Source organism: Athene cunicularia (genome assembly GCF_003259725.1).
Source record: "Athene cunicularia isolate RWA chromosome 5 unlocalized genomic scaffold, athCun1 chr5_part1, whole genome shotgun sequence".
In the NCBI taxonomy this organism is placed as follows: domain Eukaryota; kingdom Metazoa; phylum Chordata; class Aves; order Strigiformes; family Strigidae; genus Athene; species Athene cunicularia.
In genome coordinates, this window is record NW_020799101.1 from 17,650,367 (window position 1) to 17,676,403 (window position 26,037).

At 38.9% G+C, this 26,037-nt stretch overlaps 1 protein-coding gene across 1 annotated transcript in view; it reads right to left on the reverse strand.

Moving 5' to 3' along the window:
- Positions 1-26,037, reverse strand: part of LOC113480450 (ras and Rab interactor 3-like) — a 169,554-nt gene that overhangs the window by 86,239 nt on the left and 57,278 nt on the right. Inside the window, exons 5-13 of the mRNA XM_026849256.1 lie at positions 24,836-24,939; positions 24,021-24,095; positions 22,976-23,001; positions 22,237-22,290; positions 21,044-21,186; positions 16,058-16,227; positions 13,922-14,066; positions 2,639-2,805; positions 301-415 (exon numbers count right to left, since the gene is read on the reverse strand). Coding sequence (XP_026705057.1) covers positions 301-415; positions 2,639-2,805; positions 13,922-14,066; positions 16,058-16,227; positions 21,044-21,186; positions 22,237-22,290; positions 22,976-23,001; positions 24,021-24,095; positions 24,836-24,939 — 999 coding nt within the window. The remainder of the gene's footprint in view (positions 1-300; positions 416-2,638; positions 2,806-13,921; positions 14,067-16,057; positions 16,228-21,043; positions 21,187-22,236; positions 22,291-22,975; positions 23,002-24,020; positions 24,096-24,835; positions 24,940-26,037) is intronic.

Below are 26,037 nucleotides of genomic sequence, written 5' to 3' on the forward strand. Positions count from 1 at the left end.
TTGTCTACTTCTTTTATCTTTTTAGCCTGACTGATAGATACATGGGATATATGAGTGTTGAATGACCTTCTAGAATGCTAGTATGTGTCCAGTCCAAAATAAGCAAAAGATAACAGGACAGGGATAATTTTTTTAGTTCACAATACTAGAAAAGTGGTTTCACTTTTAAAGAGGCCCTGAAACAGTAAAAATACAAGAAAAAAAAAAGGGCAATATTGCATTGAGAATTTGTGTGTATGGAGGAAGCAAATCACAGAGCACGTATGTAAGATTGCAGTTATGCTTCAGCTGACACAGTACCTTGTCTTGCTACTATTAAGCTGGCCATGCAGTCTGGGACGCTTGTTCCTGCAGCTAGGAAAGTAATGCCCATGATCACATCTGGTATCCCAAGGGTGTATCCAATCACAGTCACCTGAACAGTGAGGAAAACAGATTAACCTATCATATTTGGAAAGCCTCCTTATTCCAACACAGTTGTGGCATACTCTTAACTTTGATTTCTAGTGTGGATCCTAACAAGTTTAGACTCAGGATACTTATCCATTTCTACAAATTAAATAATTGTGGAATAACCAGCCTAAAACCAACCCTGCGATAAGGAGAAGTACTTTGGGTTGTATTATTCAACATTTTATGAGCAAACAAAAAGCTCAGTTTTGTGTACTTCTAACAGGATGATCTGACCTTTTAGGGAGGAGCACAGACATAATCCAACCTGTGGGTTGTTTTGGGGTTTTGTTGTGGTTTTTTTTTTATTCCCAAGGATGGCAAAGTTCTTGCTGGTTCTATTCTCAAAGCGCAGCAACAAATTTACATTGTGATGTAAGGGCACAGATATAAAGAACTTATTTTATCCCAACACATAAAGAAGGAACTAGCTTCTTGCATGACTTCTGATATAATCCCAAAGTGAGCAAATCTGGTTATATTGTCTGCTGAGAGTCCAGATGAAGCTTTAAAAGAGCTCAGGAGAAGGCTGAGCTTGTAGCAGAGCTCTTGGAAAGGACAGGGAAGTGTATTTAGCTGGAACATCCAAAGAAGGCTGAAAAAGCGTCAAGAAAAAAGGCTGAACAGGCAGCTGAAAAGGAAATAGCCTGGTGAGAGTGAGAAGACTGAATCAGGGACAGGCAGCTGCTTCCGTGCTGAGACTGCTAAGAGTGGAAATCTTTAAGGTTCTGTGTTGTTTTCTTGAAATAGTTTGCCCGTCTCCTACATGAGGGACAACGGACCCTTCACCAAAGAAAAGGCGTATTTTAGGAACCTGCTCACAAACCTTATTCTCAGGGGCAAGCTGTGACTCAGAAATAGAAGCAGGCATGATTCTCCTGCTGCAAGTGGCAACAAGGTATTAAAGTCTGGCTGCCTCTTAAAATAAGCTGCGTTGCAGCCTTCATGAGCACATCTCTCATTTGTAAAGGGGATATCTACAAATGGAACCAAGGTACAGAGCATGGTCTTGCAAAGGACATATGGTATGAAACGAATGTGTGGCTTTGGCACCATTATGCCAGGCAGAATGACTGGCTGGCATATGAATTTTTCCAACGCAGTCTACGTTAAGAGAAAAGAGGATTACTTCACAATGCAAAACTTGGATAGACAGTTGCAAAAAGTATATAGAGTACACAACCTTCCATGAGAGGAAACATAAATATAGTAGTGATGTTCTCCACTCAAAAAAGATTTTGCAGGTAAGAAGCTCATGAACAAAAATTCTTTCATATGCATGACTAGGAGAGTGTGCATATATATATATATATATATATATATGACTACGAGTGTATGTATGTGAGATTATATATATTCCAGTATGAAACCAGCTGAAGGTTTCTTCACTGTATTTTCCTTTAAAAGGGAAAAACAGGCACAGAAATTCTTCAGCAGCACATCCTACCAATACTCTAGTTATAGGTATATACAACTTCTGGGTTTTCCATCTTTTAGTGTAGAAAAAGCTACCTTTCCATACTTGGCTACTTTTCCATCACAGAAACTATTTGAGGAGCTTTCCTATTCATGCCTCTTCTCTGACTGTAAACATAAACTTGAGAAAGAGGGTAAGAAATAAAAAAATAGGAACTTATTCAAATCTTCCAGTAAATGTGCTCCTGAACTGACAACAATTTACAGATCTACACCTGATACACTGCTTCTCACAGATGTAAGGCACATGGAAACATACCAGCAATCATAAAACTCTTCACAAAGGATTTTCTTGCATTATTTCTGTCTACTTGAGGTGTTTTGCACCACGTCTGAATCTTTAAATTTTGCCATCCATCTGCCTTTCCTGCATGTTTCAGTATCAGACCCTGTAAAGTTCTAAAGGTGGCTCAGCTGCCGAGAGTTAAACATTTTCATTTATACTCCCTTTTACTAGTCGGATGCGGATGTCCACATTCTCTTGAAAATCAGGATGGGACTTTCCTTTACTGTATTGGGTCCTATACAGTAAAGGTCCAATTATTTGTGCAGAAAAGAGCAGCAGAAAGCTAAGATTATAATAGTAAGAGTATGAACTGAAGAGACTGAACTACAATTACATGTCTTTCTTTAACACACACACAGAAAATCTATTATCTATTTTGAGATGCACATTTCACTCAATACAAGAAGTCTTTCTACATGCACTTACCATCCACACCATGAAGTAGGAGAACAAGGCAATCCAGAGCGTGGATAAGACAAATGTCATCATAAAACACCTTTCCCAGCGTGGTTTACTGCAGTTTGGAATGGTGCAAAAGAGCACGAATATCAATGGCCATGTCAAAATCCATTTAATTTTGTTCATTTTTCCATCTGCAGGACAAAGAAAGGAAAGAACAAGTTTAGTTTTCCCATCACTATCCCAGGCACAGTTACACCTCTTTGAACACAGCAGATGATCCCAGAAGAGAAGGATGTTTACAACTGTGCATGTCAGCTCATTTTCCAGTGTACCTTTCATCTATACTTGGTCTTGTCACTCTCAGCCAAGTTCTTCATGCACATCCAGAATCTTAAAGTTAAGCACCTATCATTCCAAAATTAAAAAAAAACAAAACAAACCAAACCACCAAAAAACCCCATCCCCTTCACCTTTTAAAAAGGAAGATGGAAATCCTTGTAGTGAAAATAATTTGTACCTTCTGTGCAGCAACAGAAAATACTTTCACAGAAAACAGAAGCAAAAACCCAAACTATGAACATGAGAAACTCGTCTCACATGCCTCACTGTGGTCACCTGGAAAGAACTTTAAACTGGTACTTAGGAGATTTAGACTTGTTAACTCTCTCCAGCTGCACATAGCATCACCTTGAGATGGTCTCTTATCCTCTATGAAAGGAAACTGAGGATGACTTCCCTCATACAGCTCTCCAATATCAGCCAGTGAGAAAAACCAGAGAACTGTCATTACTGAAGACAAGTATACACCACCTCTTTTTTTAAAAAAATGTGGAGTACTGTAAATGTGTACATAAATCTCAATACATAAAAGAGGATTATTTTATAATTGGGCCATAAATAAATGAAGCACTGATATTTATATGTTTCATGTAGTATCCTGTAAGTAGGATAATAAACTTATTCATCAGGCTAAACCACAGTATCACAGCCAACAGCATGGTGGGTTTTGGTTGTTCTTCAGTTGTTTTAGAACTATGCTAGTAAGGATTTCCATCATTAACTGATAACAATATGCATGAGAACTAAAAAAATCTGTCATTTTGAATAAAACGGTTCATCAGATTGAATGATATTATCAGATACATCTTCCAATGAAGTTATTTAGCTAAGTTACAAAGGACAAATAATTAATCAGCAAAAGCTTGTATTGGTTTCAGCAGGAATTTTCTTTCAGCAAATACTTGTTTAATTGGAGTTTTTGTCAGTGAATTCAATTAGATTGAAATCTGTCCTCTGGACTAATGTACACCAGATGCAATGAAATTAAATATTAAATGGTTAAAATTTAGTAATACTTTTGTAATTTATGAGGCTACTTACAGTCTAATTTAAATTGGTGAGCCCAAATGCAAGTCTTTATTCTTTTACTTTGGTATGTATTCTAGTACTAAATTGTCTTGCATAAGTTATGAATCAGTTCCTTAACTTGGGATTTTCTTGTGAATTCTGAGATGCCATCAACCCACCAGGAAATCTTAGACTAAGCTTGGCTCTTTATTCCCATTTAGCCTGTGGCTGTAGAACTTCTAACACATAAAACTACTGAAGTCTCCTAGGGTCAATTCTAATTCTAGAATTTTATGTGTCTCTGTGGATCTATTACAGATTTTACAGGAAAGTCCTTTTTCCCTCTGGTTACGTATACTGCTGTGCAGATATTTAGAACAGTTATCTTTTATCTGTTCTGTCCAGAAAATGACACTTCTTACATTTCACTTCAATTCTATTAAAAAGGCTGTAAATATCGTATGGTAATTTATATCACCCCCTGTTTAATTTGTTAGTTTGGATCATTAAAAGACTCCTGCTTGTTAATTTGTACTCTTTGTCTACCCAAGTTGCTAAGTTTGGTTCATAGTCAAACAACTCAGCATGGCCTAGGCCAGTAATTTCCTCAGTGAGTAATTCCAAATGCAGGGTGAGTGGGTGACTGTTTGGCAGGAAAAAATTATGGATCTGATTCTGATCTGATGTGGGTGCAATCTGACTAACTTCAGTGGTGTTACACATAGGAAATTCAGCCCCATTTCTCTTTTCAATAACATAAATAAAAGAAACAAAATTGCCTGAAGAACAAATAGAGAATAAATAGATGCACTCAGCCTCTGCTGAGGAATATGCATCTTGTCAGGGATCCTGTCTAGTGCCCTGAATTACTTAAACAAATGCTGAACTGTGAGAATTCACAGGGCTTTACCATCAGCATTGCTATGCTTGCTCAGTTGCAGGAAACCCAAAATATTAGTGGAGGAGGACTTGCCTTTCCCTTATCTTTGCTCAGTTTGGATGGATGTGCGTCAGATTAAAATTCCAGGCTCTATTAGTGGTGATGCTTTACCCACACAACATCACGAGTCAGAACTGCTTTTTACAGCGAGATGGTTTGTGGAAGTGATATTTGCATTCATTACATGGCACCCAGGCTTGAGACTTTGGGGAACAACTGCATGTAATTCTGGGGTGTGCTGAGTTAACAGAGTAGCTGACTGGCCCTTTGCAGTTAGCTTGGAATAGTTCTGAACCACCACGGCCAAAACAGCCTACTTGACACACTTGACATTGGTTTCTCTTTTGCATCAAGGTTTGCTAGCTTTTATGAACTTTTATAGAAAGGCTTAAGTGTATCTGGCCTTGGTTTTGCCTCAGGCTGTTTTCTTCAGCTCCTGCTATGCTGGGTCACGGAAACTGTGTGGTACCCAGTGCTAAAGAAGTCTCTTCTTACGCTGTAACTCAGTAGTTTTGTAAGAATTTAGTAACTTTACTGAGTTTGCTGCTAAAGTGAGACTTTATTTCCTGAGGAAGCAGATGACTTCATTCATTTCACCTGGCTTAGATGAATGCACAAACAACATAGAGCTGAAAATTTAAAATTTTTTAAAGTTCTTTGAAAATTACTTCTTGTGCTGCTCTGTTGTTTTGTTTTTGACCACCCACACTAAAATAATCATTAAAATTAGTGACAAATTTGTTAAATTGGAGTATGCTTTTAGTTCATGACAGATTGTTTTGTGATTGTTGCTTAGCTTCTAGTACATCTGCAAGGAAGAAAATGATCATCCTCATCAAGGCTATTACTCAATACATAGATATTCTGCTAAAACCAACTAACAGTCCCATAACAAGACCTTAGCTCAGTTGTTTTAATAGCAGTACCAGCCACTCCTGTGAGTCCTGGGTCTGAAGGCTCCTGCAGCAACCCACAGAGCTGAGGAAAGTTGTGTTTTGTTTGTTGCACCCCTCACAACAATAATGAAAGAGTATTGCTTTATTACAGAAAGCAACACTGGTCTATATTCTGGTCACTTCACACTACTGTAAACCAGAAGGATGAGGTTTTTTGCATGAAGTTGTTTTTCCTAATTTATACATCCATTTTTCTGTTTCTTCAGATATTTGGAAGCCAAGCATACCAAGTATTTCAGAGAAGTATCATTATAGAAGAGCCCGATTACAATGTTTCTGAAAATAAAGCAGCAGGCCTACAACAAAGAGCCCTTTGCTAACTTCAAATATAATTTTGGACTTGCCATCATTCCAGATGTTATACTTACAACGATTACTTTCACATACAGATAGTGTCCTGGTGAGCAAAGTCAACGTCACACATCACAGCACTGAGAGGAAGCTAGTGTTTCCTTAAGGCACTAGATAAAGTGCTTTTTTACAGGAAAAATACCGTCTTATTTGCAACATTCACACAGAGTTGAGAGGAGCTCAGTATGAAACTACATTTGTGTTTTCATCAGGAGTGTACCCTTGAAGTAAATCTCAAGATTGTCCCCATTTACTGTATTTTGGTTTGCAAATTACTGTATTTTAGTTTGTAATATGGAGCAGCCTTGCATCACACCAGTGAGATTCCCTTGGTATAAAGCTGAACCAGAGGCACAAACTTAAAATTGCTTCAAATAACAATGGGTGTTTAGTCCATGGGACCAAGCTAGAGCTAGTCTGAAACACAACTTCCAAATATCTAGTGCGGACAGCCTACATGTCCTAATCAATAAGCTGCACAGAAAACACTTTTTTTGAGTTTAGACAGACTGGAGTTTGCAGCTACACCATAAAGAGTCAGACCTAAGTTACTGCATTTAGTTAAATTTGACAGATTTTCCACTCAGTCTTCCTTTAAAAGTGTGGCAGTCAGGCATAGACCACAACTCCAAACATGAGCTACTTCAGAACGCGCCTTAACCTTCATAAGGTCCATCTCCTTGCACAAAGCAATTAGTAGCTGACTGATCTAAAATATATATATAATATCCCTGGAAACCATGAATTTAAATGACACACAGGATTTTCGTAACTGTATTGTTATAAATTCACATACATCTCTAATTTAAGGTAACTTGAAAAATGGGAAATGCTTTCTCTAATTGAAGTCTAGCTGTGAAATGAGAAAGGCTTCCTGGAGTTCACTATTGATTTCTGTTTATCTGGATTTCTTTTGCTTTTGACAATGGTAAACTTAGAAGAAAAATAAGGCATGGCCTAGGAAGATTATTGGTGGAGATTTTTTTGGTGCTCCACTTCAAAATGTTAAAACTTTATCTTTTTAAATCTCTACCATTTTTAATTTAAAAAAAAACCAAACCCAAACCAACTGGCTATCCCCAATGAAAAGTGATTTTGAAATCACTTGTCCCCTTGGTCCTAATTAGGCTTTATGTTTACAAAGATGTATTTACATGCACCTATCATTGCCAGTATGAATTCAAATTTTGACGCCAAAACATGTAACAGTAACACACTTCCACACTGGGAGCTTTGTAGTAACCCAAACAGCAAGTAAATTTCTGCTAGAAGGTGCTGCTGTTTATCAGAGTTGAGACTGATTGGAAAGCTTTAATATATGTAAATTAGGCAATCTGAAAGTCTAATGATTTTTTGAGCATATGCAGTATCCAAAACGCAACAGAGATATAAATCTTCGTCCCAAGTATGGGATTCAACGTAGAAACAAATGAAATAGATACAACAACATAGATCCATTGTGAATTTTCCATCAGAATTATCTTCCACTGTAAAATGCCTTTGTTGCAAAATAAAAAATTTTTGAGAAAATGGCTTTCAATTTGATGTTAGGAAAATTAACACAGCAGCTGCCTCTTCACCTTCTTGGAAAATCCTTATTGATTTCAGGTCTGCAACTTTCCCTAGGAAATGTGGAAGCAAGATACTCTGTGTTACCACACCAGACAGGCTATGTACTGTGTAAAAGGGTATCCAAGAAGGCCCAACCTTTGCCAGCCTTCCAAGTGGGCAGTTGACATATTAAAATATTTTTATTGCAATTCTCCTGCAACAGAGCTTTGGAAACAATTCTCTGTTTTTCTGTGGAAAATACCGAGGTTTTACTTCATCCTCATTCAAAACAGACTTTTCCAAACTACTGACACTCTTCTCAGAACTTCCATTTTCCAGAATACAAGTTCCAAATTCCAGACCAGGAGATCTGTCCAAAACAACTCAGATTTCTATTTTCAGCCTGTGCCTTTACCACACTTTGCATATTTGAATTTATGTCAGTAAGTTTCTCTTAAAGACACATTTTTGGTACAGTGGGAACTAGTCCGGAAAAAAGAATTTGCTCCAGTATGCAGAAACAAGCTTTATTCTCAGAGTTACTGCAGGCTTACACAGGACAATATTCAACAAAAATAAAATTTAATTGAGCAGAGGTACTCCCCATCTTTGTTTGACCTGGTTGGACTTTGGCATGGTTTATTTTATGTTTTAACCTTGCTGTCTACTTTATCACATTTTTTTTAGGAAGAACTAGGATTTATAGACTTCCTCAAGTCCCTCTTTGACCATCAGAATGAAGTGATGAGATACTAAATTAAATTCCTGCCCACTTCTCTTCCAATTTATCCTGTGTATCTTCCTCCAAGGTAGGGCACACTCATTACTCTTTCCAGTTTATTTTTCTACAAAAGGAGTCTTGTTCATGAGCTCCACAAGAACACTATGCAAATCAAATTGCAGTAACATGAGGACAACAGTGAGATGTGCCTTAGAAGCACACTCTTGTTTTGAAAAAAAAACTCTACGGTAGATGCGCCATTACCAAGAGGAAGCACTTCCAAAAGAGCATTTCTGAATAATGTCCTGCTCTGAACTACCTTCTTGGAAGAACTTTTCTCTTACAACATCGCAGCAGCTATGGAAACTAGCTCTCTTCCTAACTCAGGAACATAAGTCATGTTTCAAACTTTGGCAAAAGCACCATAAAACAGGCCAAAAAGAGTCTGAGGAACAACTACAAAGAGGAATCAAAATTCACAATAAATCTTACTTACATTAGAAGCAGGAAGTCTGCTGGGTCCTCTAGTGATCAAAGTATAAAGGAGCACTGAGAGAAGATAAGGGCATTGCAGAGAAGCTAAAAGAACTCTGCATCAGTGTTCAGAGACAGATATTTTAGACGTTTCTATATGGAACTCTTTTCCATCTCTAGCTCAGCCTTGAGGACATACAACTCCGTAGGGGGCATAACAAAGAGCTACAGCATCCTGAATGTCCAAGCGAGGTACACAGGATTTGCTTTGTTCACTGTGTTTTCCAATAGAAGACAACATCAAATGGAACTAGTAGAGGCGAGGTTCAAAGCAAGTAAAAGGAGATGGTTCTTCACACAACCATGGGATGTTGTGGGTGCTAAATGTTTACAAAGATTCTATGAGAATTAGACAGATTAAGAAGAAATGCATTAAGGAATTTAAAATATTTGGACGTAGCACTCAGTCCAGGAAGTTTCTTGAGCTGAAAATAGCTGAAGGCCAATTTATCCTGTCTTACTCTTCCCCAGGCTACTTCATAAAGTCATCATTGGAGACAAACATTGTTTGACCAAATACAAACATTTTTTATGGTTTTAGTAGATACTGTTAATTCCTTTTTGCTTCTATCCTACATGCTATCTTCGTATTTTGTATCGCTACAAAAATGGGCAGGATTGCTAATCTCCTTTATTGCCGTCTCATTTTAGCTCTGGGAATTGTAATTCCTATTTTAGCTAACAGCATCACAACTTATATAAAGAATGCACGGTCCAATCCTGTAAGAGGAGGAGTTCATTTCTGTGAAACCAGCAGGAGTTGAGAACACTGAGTATTTTAAAGGATCCTGTACATGAATGGGATTTAAGCATCCATTAAGAGCAGCAAAGAAGTGCTTTTTCGAGTCTGGGCTCTAAAAAAACTACTTGAGCTATGCAAGCACTTTTACACATCATTTTGTTGTTAACATACTCCTGCTCAGTTTCATCCTGCTTTATTCTGATCTGTGGGGTTTTTTGAAGTTTAAGACCTGTTTCCAAACAACTGCAGAGTAACCGAACTGTAAAGTATCAAATGAGCCTTTCTCTTGGAAGATAATCATCATGGCCTAAAGGTTAGGTCAAGAAAGAAATTACTCTTAAAAAGAATGTTCCTTTCCCCACAGAAACCAAAGGCTGGTTAGTTTGATACCATACGTAATTTCCATAAAAAAACGTGTGTTGTCTCCTGTTTCAAGATGGGCCTGAACCACACCCTGGGGGCTGAATTTCTCTAGATGTCTGACATATGGGATCTAGGCTCAGTGCTGTAGTTTGAGACTGTTTTCATGTAACAATTTTATTCTCTATGTGCTAAAACCCTACATTTATTGCTGAGCACTGCTGCTGATAGACGATAAAAAAGAACAATAAACAAAACTTACAGATGGCAAATGATTACTGAGAATCACTCAGATAATGTAGTGCTTTAAACTAAATTACATTTATTTCTGTTTCAAAAAAACTTGTTCTTGCAAAAGGATCTAGAATACACAATTTGAAGGAGGAAAGTCAAACCCCAAACTAGGCTAAAAGAGGTGACTACAGAACAGCAGAAAAAAAGGGTTTGGGCCAATTTACAGCCACTTCCATTGCAGCTCTTAAAATACTGGAGTGAATTTTCGACTTAGCACACTGCAAGCAGTTGACTTGGAAAGTCCTATTGGAAAGTGAAAGCCTATTCTTCATAGAGCTCTTTGTAGTACTGAAAGAATACATGAACTACTGATCTTTAGAAAACGTATGTATGTGCCTTATTCCTGGCCTGAAAATATATCAAAAGAAGAACAGGAGATTCTGGGAAACTGTCTGCAAACTACTTTTTCTCCAAAGCCAGTTTTAAATGTCAGGGCTTTTTTTAGGTCTACTGATTGTACCACAGCACTTAAACAACAACAAAGCATGATGATGGTTCTTTACATTTTCTCCAAAATTATTAAAGTGGTGCTTCTGAAAGTAAACATAAAAAAAATTCTCCATCAGAATATATGTGTTGAGCAATGAGAATCCAACAAATAGATAATAATCTCCAGACAACAGGAATAACAAAACTTGAAGATAATGATCTGAATTTTAAACAATCACTTTTGCGCAACTCTGACTTTATGTTGAACTTTAGCTCGATGTCAGTATGAACTGTACCATCAGTGGTTCCACTTTGGCCTGTTACACCGCAATTATCTTTAAAGACTTTCTCAAAATGCAGAAAAACTGCATTTGAAAAAGGCCAATGGCATAACTAATAACTTCCTCCTTAGTTCAATGCATTTTGTCTATTGTGAATGTCACACATTTAGGAAGCTCTAGTCTGAAATCTATTTTTTATTTATAAAGAAGTTGTCTGAGTCTTGAACAAATCCAAATATGGTCACCAGGTAATTTTTGACACATGTTGAGATTTCTACATTGTCCCGGAATGTAAGAAGAAATGCATGACTGCACTGCCTAATTAAAACTTGAATCCAAAAACTTGTTAAAAACAACTCAGTTTAAAAAAAAAATCTTCTTTGCCAACATGTGTATTGAATCCTGCATTTTAAAGATGGCTTAGGGAGACATTTTTGTGTTTTAGAAGGTGTTTATTACTGTTACTGTTATTATTGTTGCTGTTGTTACTATTAACATCATATTCATGCACACAAGCATATTGCTGACTTGGGTCCACTTATTTCACCATACAAGAAAACCAGATTTTCATTATCTCATTGATTATCAGGAGCCCATTATCATCTAATGGGCCTATCTTCAGTGAATCAGTGTTTCCATTCTTCACCCTCAATGAAAGACCGTAACTGCTGACTGCAAGAAGCTCCTGTAAGAGCACACAGTACAGTAATGTGAAAACACACTGTTTTAACCAGTCTTCACATCGTATGCTCCAATGTTTGTTCAGTCACAAACATCTCTTCTAAGACGATAGCAACTGAAGCAATGAGATCTCTAAGAAATTAGAATCATATACAACATGGAAAAATCTTCCTTCTTTTTCACTGCAGGTGATATTTGTTTATGCCAAGTAATATTTGTGTTAAACAGTAACTGTGTGACAGACAACTACTGACTGCATGTCTGTGAGGGGTGATCTCACCTCTGCTGTCTAACCTCAAAAGCATCTGGGGGACAGTCAACCTGCAATGTGCTATGAGCACCAACCTAATAAGGTTGGTTATATATAGCCCTTCATACCAAAGAGCTTCCAAAAAATTTCAAAAGGTGAATATTATTACATACTGCTAGTCTAAGAATTTTAAACACTCTCAAAGATATTAAACAGTTTCTTCCCCTAAACCTTTCTTCCTCTTCATCTGAGAAGCCTCCCCTACAGTCACTAAACCACATTATATATTTAGACACCTAGCTGCCTCTGGCTTAGCCATCTCTAAGAAGGGTTGCAAGAGCAATCCAGGAAATTACAGGCCTGTCAGCTTGACTTCAGTACGCGGGAAGCTGATGGAGCAGCTCATCCTAAACACCATCATGCAACACAAGAGGGACAACCAGATGCTCAGGCCCAGTCAGCATGGGTTTATGAAAGGCAGGTCCTGCCTGACAAACCTGATCTCCTTCTACAACAGGGCGACCTGCTTATTGGATGAGGGAAAGGCTGTGGGTGTTGTTTACCTTGACTTTAGCAAGGCCTTTGACACTGTTTCCCACAGCATTCTCCTGGCAAAAATGACTGCTCGAGGTTTGGACAATCGCACACTTCGCTGGGTAAAAAACTGTCTGGATGACTGGGCCCAGAGAGTTGTGGTAAACGGAGTGAAATCCAGTTGGCAGCTGGTCATGAGTGGTGTCCCCCAGGGCTCGGTTTTGGGGCCACTCCTGTTTAACGTCTTTATTGATGATCTGGATGAGGGGATCGAGTTTCAGTAAGTCCAAATGCCAGGGGCTGCCCTTGGGCCACAACAACCCCCAGCAGCGCTACAGGCTTGGGGAGGAGTGGCTGGAGAGCTGCCAGTCAGAGAGGGAACTGGGGTGCTGATCGACAGCCGGCTGAACAGGAGCCAGCAGTGTGCCCAGGGGGCCAAGAAGGCCAATGGCATCCTGGCTTGTGTCAGCAATAGCGTGGCCAGCAGGGACAGGGAAGGGATCTTACCCCCCGCACTCGGCACTGGTGAGGCCGCACCTCGATTCCTGTGTTCAGTTTTGGGCCCCTCACTACAAAAAGGACATTGAATGACTCGAGCGTGTCCAGAGAAGGGCAATGGAGCTGGTGCAGGGTCTGGGGCTGAGGGAACTGTGGGTGTTTAGTCTGGAGAAGAGGAGGCTGAGGGGAGACCTCATCGCCCTCTACAGCTACCTGAAAGGAGGGTACAGAGAGCTGGGGATGAGTCTCTTTAGCCTAGTAGAAAGCGACAGGACAAGAGGGAATGGCTGGAAATTGCACCAGGGAAGGTTTAGACTAGATATTAGAAAGTATTTCTTTACAGAATGGGTCGTTGGGCGTTGGAATGGGCTGCCCAGGGAGGTGGTGGAGTCCCCATCCCTGGAGGTGTTCAAGAGTCGGGTCGATTTAGAGCTTAAGGATATGCTGTAGGTGGGAACTGTGCTAGGCGAACGGTTGGACTAGATAATCTCCAGGGTCCTTTCCAACCTAGATGAATCTGTGTGATCTCCAGTAGGCCATTATTAACTACTGACTTCAAAATTACTAGCAGAAATGCTTGTTGGGTTGGTCTTTTTTTAATATAAACCTGCCTTACTTGTTTTCCCTTTCCCTCTGGCAAATCAGCACTTCTATCCTTATTGTTCATGATGGCTGCAAAAAACACTTTACTAAAATCTGCTTTTAGCCATGTAGCCTCCAGCCAGCCAAATCAATCCTCTTCCTCCTCTCTCCCCAGTATATTGTCTTTTCTTACAACCCAGTGTTTGGCATTTTCATTATCTTTTGTTACTATAAACACCTGGAAAGTAAGCCTTACCTGGCAATGAAAAGGGAGATAGATTGTCCTGTTCATTTTCCTCCTCTTGGTTCACCACAGGTATGTTCCCATTTTCAATATTCTCATGTCTCCCATTCTGAAGTGGTTTGCTTGAGCCATTACCAGATTGGATTAACCGCTGACGCTGCACAGTGTCAAAGACAAAACTGCCACAGTTTGGAAAATACTGACTTTGTTAAATCTGGGTTTTGCTGTCTGTCCAGCCCCAGTCATGTGAGCTATGCTGTTTCTCCACAAGGCATTTCTCCCAGTCAGCAACAAACAAATCTGTCTGTGGCCTACCTGTCTTCATCAGGCCAGTGTTGATCATCCACCTCAAAATTACAGACAGGAGTCTTTCAAGCCATGATGGATAAAGTGGTCGTATCTGTTCTTCTGAATCATGTTTTAATAAGCATGGTTATTCTGAAGCACTTCTCACCCAACAGTTTCCACTCAAACCAGCCATAGCACCACAATCTAGTGGTAACACTCAAGAAATTTCTGCACTATCAGAGTTTGCATATGAATGACTCATTAACCAATATCTCTCCTAGTCTGGTCCAACTCTCCTTCCTGCTTTTCATCCCCATTCCTTGAGGTCCATGTAAAGTTCCTACTTATAATTTCAAAAGCGATACTAATCCCTGTTGCCCTTGTCCAATTATATACTTCCACAAAGCTCATAACTGGCCCTGCAGCCTTGTGTAAGACTGCTACAGTTCCAATACATAGTACAACAATTACAGGAATGGATTTTAAACATCAGTATATATACCCATTAATACACTGGAGAATATGAGATGTAGCAGTAATTTTGTACTTTTATAAAAAAATAAATATTTTCAGTTCATTAGATGAGGTAACACAGGGTTGATAAGTTTTCTCTCTTTCATGACAAATTGTTGCAACTTCCTAAAAATTGCTCTGAAATGCCTTGCAAAAATAAAATAACTGTACAGTATGCAAAAACATTATGAAACTAGTATTAACACACCACAGTTAAAAATAGAGAAAAATCATATCTGAATACTTTGCAAAACTTTGGTAGTGAGAATACATAAGAACATAGATCCAAAATTCTTTGTTTTAGATAATGCTTTTTTGCAGATGTTGAACTAGCAAGTATCTGTGCACATATCCATTTAGAAAGAATTTTATTCTGATCAACAAATTGCCTCCAAAGCAGAACTTCTACAGTCAACTGCTGCTGTGTGCCCTATCTGCTCTTCTGCTCTTGACTGTATGCCACCAAATTGACTTGCTAATAAACATTTCCCTATTTTACCATTAAATTGTACTTTTTTTACAAATGTGTTATTGCTGCTTTGTTTTATTTATCACAGTGCTGGGTAGACACATGAACTGTGTTATGATGTTCAAATTCTAGGAACTTGCTAAAGCTTGTATTTCCTAAACTACTGAAATAATTTATTTCCCAGAATAAAAACTTCTATTACTTGACATTGAAGGGAGCAAAGAATAAAGTCCTGCCTTCACAGAAGCCAGGGTTGGCAGGCCCAAGATTTCATCCCAAGTACTTCACACAAGCACAGAACACTGTCACTTGGCCTGTCTTATCACTTCAGCTGCAGGGTATGAAACGAGTAATACAAGGTGGTGACAAAGTAACAGTTAACTGAAACTGTCCAGGACAAATTCCCCTTGTGAAAATATTTCGGTTCATTTTTATTTTGAGCTGAGGACTACACTGAAGACTAAAGAGGGCAAACATCTGATGTGATCCTGATGTGCTGCTAATATAAAAACCAGTTCTAACAGATCTTTTGTTGCCCTGTCTATTATCCTTCCTTAGCCTGACAAGTTTTGCAGTGATCAAAACCAATTCTGCTGTACATAAAATCCAAGTGTGCACATGTACACACACTGAAATGAACATCTTCAGGCAGGGAGATGAGGGAGTCCTGCCTTGATGACTGCCCTCCCATTAAGACAGGCAGCATGACCAACTGGGAATCCATCTTCAAATCTGCTGTGACATAGCTGCTAGAGAAAGACATAGTTCTAGCCCATCCCTAGCACCCTGGGACAATCCAAACTTCAGATCACTATGAGCACGGCTCTTTGGCAATGCCTCTACCTCACAGTCATTTATTGTTTTCTTAATGTACCTACCTCATTAATGATGAGTCGGCTTGCCATCCGCATTCTGGTGCGTGGTCCAAACTTATTTGTAATCATAATTCGTAATCCAGCTTCAGGGAACCGGTATTTAGGGGGGCTGGAGCAGATGATCTCATCCACCATCACAACACTGTTTTTGCCATACTGCTGCATCCCCTTCACTAGTGATCACAATGGACAGAGTTAGTTTCAGAACTGATTTTACCATCCTTCCTATCACCCAGTCATTCTTTTCAGGCTCAGGTCGGTATAATATTCATCTGAATGCTTGAATTTACAAATGACTTTCCTGTAATAGTTCTGCAGCCTGGTTAATCTGCTCATCAGCTGTGCACTTCATTTATATCACATGCTGAAAAGGGATTTTACTCTGCTAAGGTAGCCACCAATCCTCTCTCAGATGAGTGGGAGCAGTTTTTACCAAGCCGTTTATGCTATAGTACCAGTTTTCTTATGTCCCACTATGGTTTTGTAAGCCTTCACTGTGGCAGTGTAGACAGTGCTCCTGAAACCTTTAAAGTTATCCCATTGGATCAATGTGCTGCACATCCACAAGTCCCTACAGTTCTGCTCACTCCTTTCGGAAATCTTCACTTTACTCTTACAGAATATTATCAATATCTCTAACATGACAAGATTTGGAACAATGAAAAACAATTGTCAAGAACAAATGTATGTTATAAGTAAGCTTTTGTTAAAATAAAGGAACTTGTATCAAGGTTAAGAGTTTTGTTCTAACACGTTAAGAACACAGAGAGACAAAATTATAAGAACACAAGTACAGGCAAGGACTTTCAGAGCTCAACAACAAACCAATATTCTTATAAATGCTACAGACTACACATAGCAAGCAGAGCAAGGCTCAGCAGACAGGAGACATACCCATGTGGTGTTAGAAAGCAGAGCAGGAAATATGCATATGACTAATAAATATTAATTCTTACATGTAATAATATGTATGGAGGGGAAGAAAATCACCAAAAAAATCTTTGCTGTTTGTTTTCTGCTTTGCTTAGTTTGGCTTCACCCTCCCACTCCCCTTTTGCATGAAATTACTTACTTTAAGAAGAGGAAGATAATTTATGAGGTAGAAGTGAAAGATAAATTATTAGTGCATGGTTCCAGTCAGGAAGCAAAGAAAATCTAAGAAAACATTCAACTCAAACAAAGGAATTAAAATGGACCTGTTCTAAATACACAGAAATCTATATTGGGTGTTCTCTGCATTATTAGAGCATTGAAATATTTTTGTTTTTCAGGAAGAAGACTGGATCCATGCATGCACTTAAATCACATCATGCAATAACGGCTTTGCTGTCTCAAGCATCTTCTAACATATTTGAATTTGAAGAAATACATCTTTCCATTATCATTCAACAAGAAAAATCTAGCAAGCCTGTAAATCACCAGTAAATAGCTATATCTTTTACCCTTTAGCATTTGAGTATCTTGCTTTGTTTCACTAAAATGAGTTTTCAATGAGTACACTGGGGTCACCTGAAGTGTCATAAAGAGACTTTTGGTTTCACAAATAAATATGCCCAACTGAAAGAATCCACTCTGTAGTCATGTCTTACAGCTTAATATTGCTAATGGAGAATAGAACCAGAGGAAATTTTGCATTTGGTAAACATAAAGGAGCAATTATCGTCCCACTGCCCAGACATCTAAAACAAATTAACCTTGCTGAGTACTGCGGCTGATGATGCAAATAAGGAGCACATCTATTCCAATAACTCTTACAATTAGAGTGTAGCAGCTTTTCTGTGAAGGAATATATAGCCAGGCAAGCTCCCTAGGAACCAATCCCCACAGACGAGGTTACCTAGGAACCAGTCCTCAACAGAAGAGGACTCAACCACAGTAGCTTAACTTTTACTTCAGTTAGACAAAAATAAATGTTTGACAGTAATCCTGGTAAGGTAAAAAGGCCACATATCTTTTTAACAGTCTCATCAGATTAACTGCTCTCATGTGAGTTTCTCCAGTGAAGTCTCCAAAATGCCTCTTTATTTTACCGTGTCATGAAAAACATGGAAGCACTGCAGTTACGCTGGAACTGTTTCTTAGAGCACTAAGGAGACAGAGACCAAACACACTCAGCTTTGATGAAATACCGTGATAAAAAACCTCAGCACTGATGTAGAATACATCACTCCATATACTGCAGCTATTTTGACTTATTGCATCACATTGTTTTTATATTTTATAACAGCTCTTCAGTCTCACTCCCTATGCCCAGAAACATACACACCTTGGCCCCACATGGTACAAACAGGTTCCACCTAAGAATTGTAAAATTGATTTTCACTAATGTGAGACAGAGAAAATCCTTTTTCACTTCTCCTTTGTGATATTCCTTAGAAAAATATCTTCTGAGAACAGCTTTTCCTTTTAAAAAACTACCTAAACTTCCTTCTCACCACAAAGGGTCATCACCAACAACCCTGTCACAATCAACAGAAAGCTTCTTGCTGACTTTAGCTGACTCCTGATCAGGCCCTCAGAAACCCACTTTTTTCCAAATATCTGGTTTTAGGCAGGAATTGAACCATGCCACCTGGTGGAAATCTGGGTTGACATAATAAAAGCCAAGGGCAGTGAGCCACATGTTTGTACTTTTAAAACAGAAGCATTATTCACAAAATACAAATATTTCACCTTTACCCATGTGTGTATAACATGCCCTTGAAACTGAATTTATCTTATGGTGAGAAGCTGTCCTTTTTCTCTATGAAACGTGAGTAATGGAAGATTTCATATTGTACCATTGGAAGCTCTTGAAAGCAATAAAACTTACAGGTGTAAAAGAGAGCTGTGCAGCATGTGAAGCCCCCTTCTATACGCACCTCGAGCAACCAACTAACTATCCTTGGTAGGAAGAAAGTTCCTCACCCAAAGCAACTATTCTTTTTTTTGGGAAGTAATCAGACTTTCCTCCAGTGGAAAATGAAATTAAGTTTAGACCTACACCTTGGTGAAGCCAAGGGAGGTTTTTCAGTGGATTCTGAAACTTGCTAACCTCTGGCTGGAGGTAAGGCAGAGGCCAACTCTAGTTCTCTACCTGCTACTATCTGCTCCTGTTTCTGAAAGCTGCTGCTGGGGAAGGTGCATCTCAGCTTGTGAAGCCAGCCAAGTGTCAACAGCGAGTCACTGACAGGTCACGGCATATTTTGACTCAACATGAGGGAGATGCAACAGGCAGCCAGGTGATGGCTTTCTAGGACAGCTTCTTGACACATGAAGCACCCATCTACAAAGCAGCTAGGCTAACACTACTTTCCTTCTCTCCCACTGCTCACTCCAAACCCTCCTTAATCTCTTCTTGGTGTCCTCTCTCTTGCTAGGTAGGTTTGCCTGTGGTATCTACTACACTATCACGCTTTGAACAATGGTCCCTCCAACGCAGCATTTGTTTGTGTAATGGATGCTGGAGAAGGCAAAGGGAATCTGACTGAAACTGCATTCTCAGTACATCTTTGAGGGAAACTGGAGAAGAACCTGCTGTGGACAGTTGCTAGTGGAGACACCATCCTCATGAGTTCAGGTTTTTATTAGCTTTCTTGCTCCTTTTCCTAAAGGTCCTGCATGTTCTTCAAAAGCATCAAATAGTCTTCACATTTCCTGAAAAGGAAATAGGTGGACAGGCAAGCACTCTGTGCTATCATCTCTTTACCACACAGTGCCTACAGAGGAGAGCATGTGGGGAGATGACATCAAAACCCAACAAATGCCTCAGAAGTAAAAACCACTAATATCTGTTTCTTTCACCGGATCACCCTTTTCCTGTGGCCCCACTTGAATACATCAGTAACAACTGCCCTAGAGGGTATACTCTGAACTTTTATGTATGTAGCTCCCCATACAAGTGACAGACTTCACTATACCATAGCAAATATTCACAAAAATTCATTGTCAAATGATATCGAAGTATTTCAAAGGCATCTTCCATCTTCATTTGATTATGCTACAAAGTCCTATGGAAGTAATTTTAAATCTCTGTTAAACTATTGTCTAAACACCGTATCTGAGATCAGAGTAACAGTGTCACTGCATAAACCTGTCGTAAATGACAGTACCTACCTTGAAGATATCCCAGCCTAACCACTAAAAGCAGAAAAGAGCTAAATTCTCCAAGGCTGCTCTAAATTCCCGTTTGCCACTATTTGTTATTACATGAGGACCTTTCCAAATGCTACCTATATTGCTGCTGAGCTCAGTCTTCTAGAATGAGAGATATTTGCACAGAACAAAGCAAGGAGACCTCACTTGTTAAGAGTAGCCCAAGAGCTCATCAAATTATATGGTTTGTGCTTTGAAGGTAGGAATGATTTTGCTCTACAGAGAATGGAGTGGAAGAGAAGAGGGATAAGACAATGATAAAAACAGGCTTACAAAAAAGCCCCAAATACCCAGGTATGTTTGCTTACCTTCAGTACCAGAAGCTGGGTATCATCTTCTTCCCCTTTATGACAAAGACACAGAAAGCAAAGAACCTGCATTTCTCAATTTTACATATGTGGTTGGCAATGTACGCAGAGCTATTTAGGTGTGTGAAAGCCAGTCTTCTGAGGATCTGAACTAAACACATAATCCCTTTTTCCCACTAATCTGCCACTGTCCTTTCCTTCAACACCCAAGTCTCAGCTTCTAGCTCCAAACTAATTTTTGGAATGTAAATTACCTTCTTTCTGGAAAAAAAAAAATAAAAAATTCACAATGTTGTAGCTCATCACTGAAGAGGAGATAAAAAGGGAGAAAAATTGCCAATGTGCAAAGCAGCTTGTTTTCAGAATATCAAACAAATTTTTGATTGGGGTTTTTTCATCTGGCAGTCTGACTGATGAATTGTCAAGTTAACTCAATAAAAATTCCTGCTTATGATTGAATAGCAACACTCTTTTGATCCACATTTAAGAAATAAAATGTATATCCTGTGAACTACTCTTTTTCCAAGTCCTGTCTGCTCAGCCTTACCTTTCCATAGTAATGGAATGGATGGGTCATCACAACTAGAGGCATAACATTTATTACCATCTTCCAGCTCATTGTTGACTGTGTCACCATTTCCAACATTCTTGCTTTTAAGGCTGAAGAAATTTTGCATCCTCGTATTGTATCTGAAAATGCAAAGGAAAGATTTGAAAAGGTTGGACTGTTGCATTTCCTCATCAAACTTTTAAGTGCCTAACTTATGCAGGTAAGCAGTAAAGCCTAGATGCATTTTCTCTGACATGAGGAAGATAAAAGAAAGGACTATCCAATTCAGTGGCCAGCTGATAAGAAAGCAAGGGCTGCACCTATCTCTCATGCAATATGGCAAACTGCAAAAAGACACTAGAGCAGATTTAGTGAAAGCAATACACTGAAGCTGTGGATTTTGGAGCAGGAAACAACAGCTTCTTTCCTCCTGCATCAGCTCACAATTCACTTCACTGTTTCTCTCAGTACTGTGTTCCCTATGGCAAGTGCCTGAGCACTTCTGGGACTGTTGACCATACCCCTCTAAAGAAAGAATACATCTGTTTTAGCACTAGGGTGGGATCTAAGATGGCTGGCTGTCAATGAACTCTGCTAAGACCTGATGTAGGAGAAAAGGGAAGATGAAGTTCCAAAAAGGGGTGATTTGTGAGGGAAGCGCACCAAAGGATAAGTCTAAGCAACTTGGGTAGAAGGGTGGACTTACAGAACCTTGCAGTAACAGTCAGACCTCTGACTCTTCTGTCAGAGGCAGTGACACTACAGAAGGATGTCATACAATCTGGTATGAGAGGGTCTGAAGATAAATACATGCTTAGCAGCCTGTCTAATGTTCCTTGATCTTGTTCTCCAGAAGTTACAAAGTATGTGTAATAGCTGACATGCTGTGTGCTTACAATCTAGAGTACCCAGTGGACTATTTACATATATCTCTGCATAAGTGACATTTTCTCTCAACTTTTTCTGAAAGCTACTGTACACTGCACTGTGACAAAAAATGCATGAAAATATTTGTGGTTGACTAAGCACAAATCTAGAGTGAAACTGATTAAGCATGAAAAAGCAAGGAATCTTACACAGAAACGTAACTGGGTGTATTGTCCTCAGCAGGAAGGCCAAGGACATAACCACACCAAAATAATGATGGCGAGTTAACACCTGAAGGGCATACAGAGGAGAAAAGCACTTACTTCATGATAAGTATGTAGAAGGAATACATGATGATGAGTACAAGGCTTTCCCACCTCAAAAAGACAGAAAGAAAAAGTGTTAAAAGGTCAAACAGCTGTATGCTTTGTAAGTTTTATGTAGGAGTGTGCATTAAACATCTAGTACAAGTCACATCTGTGTACACAGGGTTCATATCATTAAGATTAGATGGCGTCTCAGCAAAATGAAGGGAAAGCAGACTCTCAAGTTCCAATAAATATGCAAATATAAAAGTTCAGAAATGTGCTATGCAGACTGAAACCATAGCTACCTTCTGACGATCATAATGTCAAAGCCTTTTGTCATTTCAGTGCTGAAGCACAGGCCAAGCACTTTGAGAGGAGTCTTTTAGAAGTTGCTTATGACCTTCCACAAGGATCCCACCTCAGACTGTTCTGCAGGACACCTAGCATTCCCATAAATGTTAGCAGTCAGAATCAGAGCAGCAGAACTTTGGTTACCCTGTCTGCACATGTGAGTCTTCAGGCCTTACATATAGCCCATTTACTTTGTTAATATTTCCAGGTTCTTAAGTTTTCTTTTAGTTTTCCCTGATCATCAGAAAAAATATAACCAAAGAAAATACATAGGATTTCCTAGCTGTCAAATCCAGCTGATACTCCCAGCATGTATGAATGAAAGCTAATTACACCGCAACTCTATTTACTGATCAGTCTCATGGCAAATACAGGACTGCAGGGAATAATTCCCACAACTTACCATTCTATTTCCTCATCATATATGAACTAGAAGGAGGAAAGAAAAGAAAACACATAAATCGACCATTTCTCTGATCTGTCTTGAAAAACAGTAAAATTTATTTAATATATAATATCCTATATAATGTAATATAATAAATATCAGTCACATCTAACCAGAAGCTACTTGAGTTTTGTCCCTTTCTAACCAGAACTTTCACTGTATGGATTGTGCCCCTCACAAAAGCACAAACCTTGTGAACGAGGCTTGGATCCCTCTCAGTGACTGTTATAAACACTATTTAGTAAAGCAGTGTGAGCATGTGACGGACAGACAGATACGCACACATGTATATACAACACGCTGTGCTGTGTAAATGACAGCAGAGTCATGAATTCTGAGGAGGCCTAGCTCTGAGTCCTTTTAACAGCTAGACTAGGTTTAGCAGAAAAGGCAGCTGCTCTTAGGCCAAATGGTTATACACATTTTTCTTCATCCTATGTAACTCCTATAACTGAATGGGTAGTTAGTGATCCATATTTATTACAAAACAAACTAAGTGGATTCTTGCCACCAGATACAGTAAATGTGTATGTTCTAGAGCGCACACTTCTCTACATGAACATAGTGGTATCTCACCTATGCTCTACTTAGAAAAATTTACCCAGAATCTGTGAAACAAAATTACTGTGCAGAAGCAAGAAACAGCCATCTTCCCTATTTAAAATACAAGTGCAGCTCAAAATTTTTCATCTCCACAACAAGCAGCCCCCTAGATCAGAAAAGAATGCTAACTGCACTGTGTAACAGTAGCCTGCTAGCCTGCAGAACTTTACAGGCTGTAGGTAGAAAATGAATGGATATTGATGGACTTGATGGACACATTCTGTGGGACTGCATGAAGTTTTCATATTTGGACCATATTGTGGAGCTGAGTGCACACTTCCAGATGTCACTAGAACTAGCTATGAAAATAATTTTGTACCAGTGTATATCAAGGGTTAGCAGCCTGGCCCTCCAAAAATTCAAGCAATGAAACACATTTATTGGTAAGAGAACTACTTACAACAATAAGTATGATCACAGATATCGTGTAGTACAGAGAGTCCCGGAACACAGCCCACTGGGTGAGACAAACCACCTGAAAAATATTGCACCTTCAGCCAACAAAAACATGTGATTTTAAAGACAAAACAAAAGCCTCTATCTTGCAATCACTTAGGTTTGCGAGCAGAATTATTATTAGCATTGATCCTGTTACCAATCACAGTTTTATGCTAACAGGAAGACATATCAGTCTGTCAGACAATGGATCTATAATAACCACCAGTAATAAAAAAATCATACAGAAATTTCCATTAATGAAATACATTTCTTACTAATGATATTTGAATTGGTCAAAATTTCAATTGTAAAGTACAATTCATTGTATTGCAGCAAAGCAATGGTTCCCACTTCATTATGTTTATGGATGTATCCAACTTCATACTTCAAAAAATATGATACACAGCCTAACCATCTACCAAGTAGATGGAACAAATCTGGTACTTGTGTCCTAGATTCTTTGATCGCCATCAGTACGAGGAAGAATTAGCAGATGCCACTGATCAGCTGACTGTGAACACAGTATTGTAGGAAGAGGAACCGGAATCAGTTTCCTCTGTATGCTACATGTTCAGTGCTGAACTTTTTGGAAACATTTGCTATTTGTAAAGCATTTGTAAATTCTTTCCAACATCTGACATTTTTCACAATGCTAGCTCATTTTTTGGTTTTGGCTAATACTTTTTTTTTTTTTTTTTTTTTTTTTTTTTTACATTTGCTCACAGAAACCCCTAAATTGTAAGCAGTTAAACACCATAAGGTAAGTATCTCACTAACCTGTCCTGCGAACATTCCACAGACACCAATAATGCAGAGGATGTTGAAAACTGCTGAACCAACAATGGTCCCTACTCCTACATCTCCATGAGTGATAAATACACCTGCAGAGGGAGCAGAACGTGCATTATTACCTCTGTCATTTCATTTTAGGTCACAACAACTTAGAATATGTACTATCTGAGAATAAGAGGTTGTTTGAAAGTTTAACCAAAATATGTTTCAAAATAAATGTTCGTGTCTCTGTGGAATATTTTGTGCTTTTAGTCTAGCTAGCAGCTCCTCATTTTTGGCCTAACATCTCTACATATATATTTTTATAGAAAGTAAGTGATTTCTTAGCTAGCTAGTTCTCTAGTAAGTCCTGTTTTTCACAGCTTGGTTTTTAGTGGTGCAGTAATCCATTAAAATGAGTATAAAATATCTCATCACATCAGGAGCATGGAATTAATTTCAAACAGTATAATAAAGCACAGTAACCTTAATACTTAGTGTGTTCTTCCTTGCAATGTCTCAGGGGAGCAAGTGTTTCTTCCCTTAAAAAACTGGTAGCCACTTTTGGTGCAGTAATGTGTGCCTTCTGGCTCAAACAGAGAACCAGCATTCAGATTTAACCTGTTCTAGTACCGACTTTCAGATTTCCCTTAGTACTGAACCCCTCAGGTATCTATCTGTAACATAACTGTATCAGAATGACAAAAATTAATGGCTGGAGTGGACCTCCAGGGATTATCTAACGTAACCTTCAGCACTGAGACAGAACCAAAGATAACATGAATGCACTACAGAGCTGTATCTACTTGTACTGTAAAACTTCTGCTAAAGGGAGCCTTAAGGGCTTACACTTGCTGTTTTTTACTAAGTTGGACATGAGGTTATAGCGCATTCCTTTAGACTGTATTTCCCTAAAGTTTGTAAAAATGTCAGTATAGTAACAGAAAGCCTACTAAAGCTTTACTAAAGACAGATTCACCAAATTTAAGCCACCATGCTGCTAGAAACCTATGATGTAGTTGACATTACTGAAAATTGGTGGGACAAATCCCATGGTTGGAGTGTGGCTATCAATGTCTACAGGCTGCTCAGAAGGGACAGGTGAGGGAAGAGGGGCAGAAGAGTTGCCCTCTATATCAAGAAATGGATAGATTGTGAAGAGCTGTCTCTGAAGAATACCTACGAGCAGGTTGAAAGTTTATGAGTAA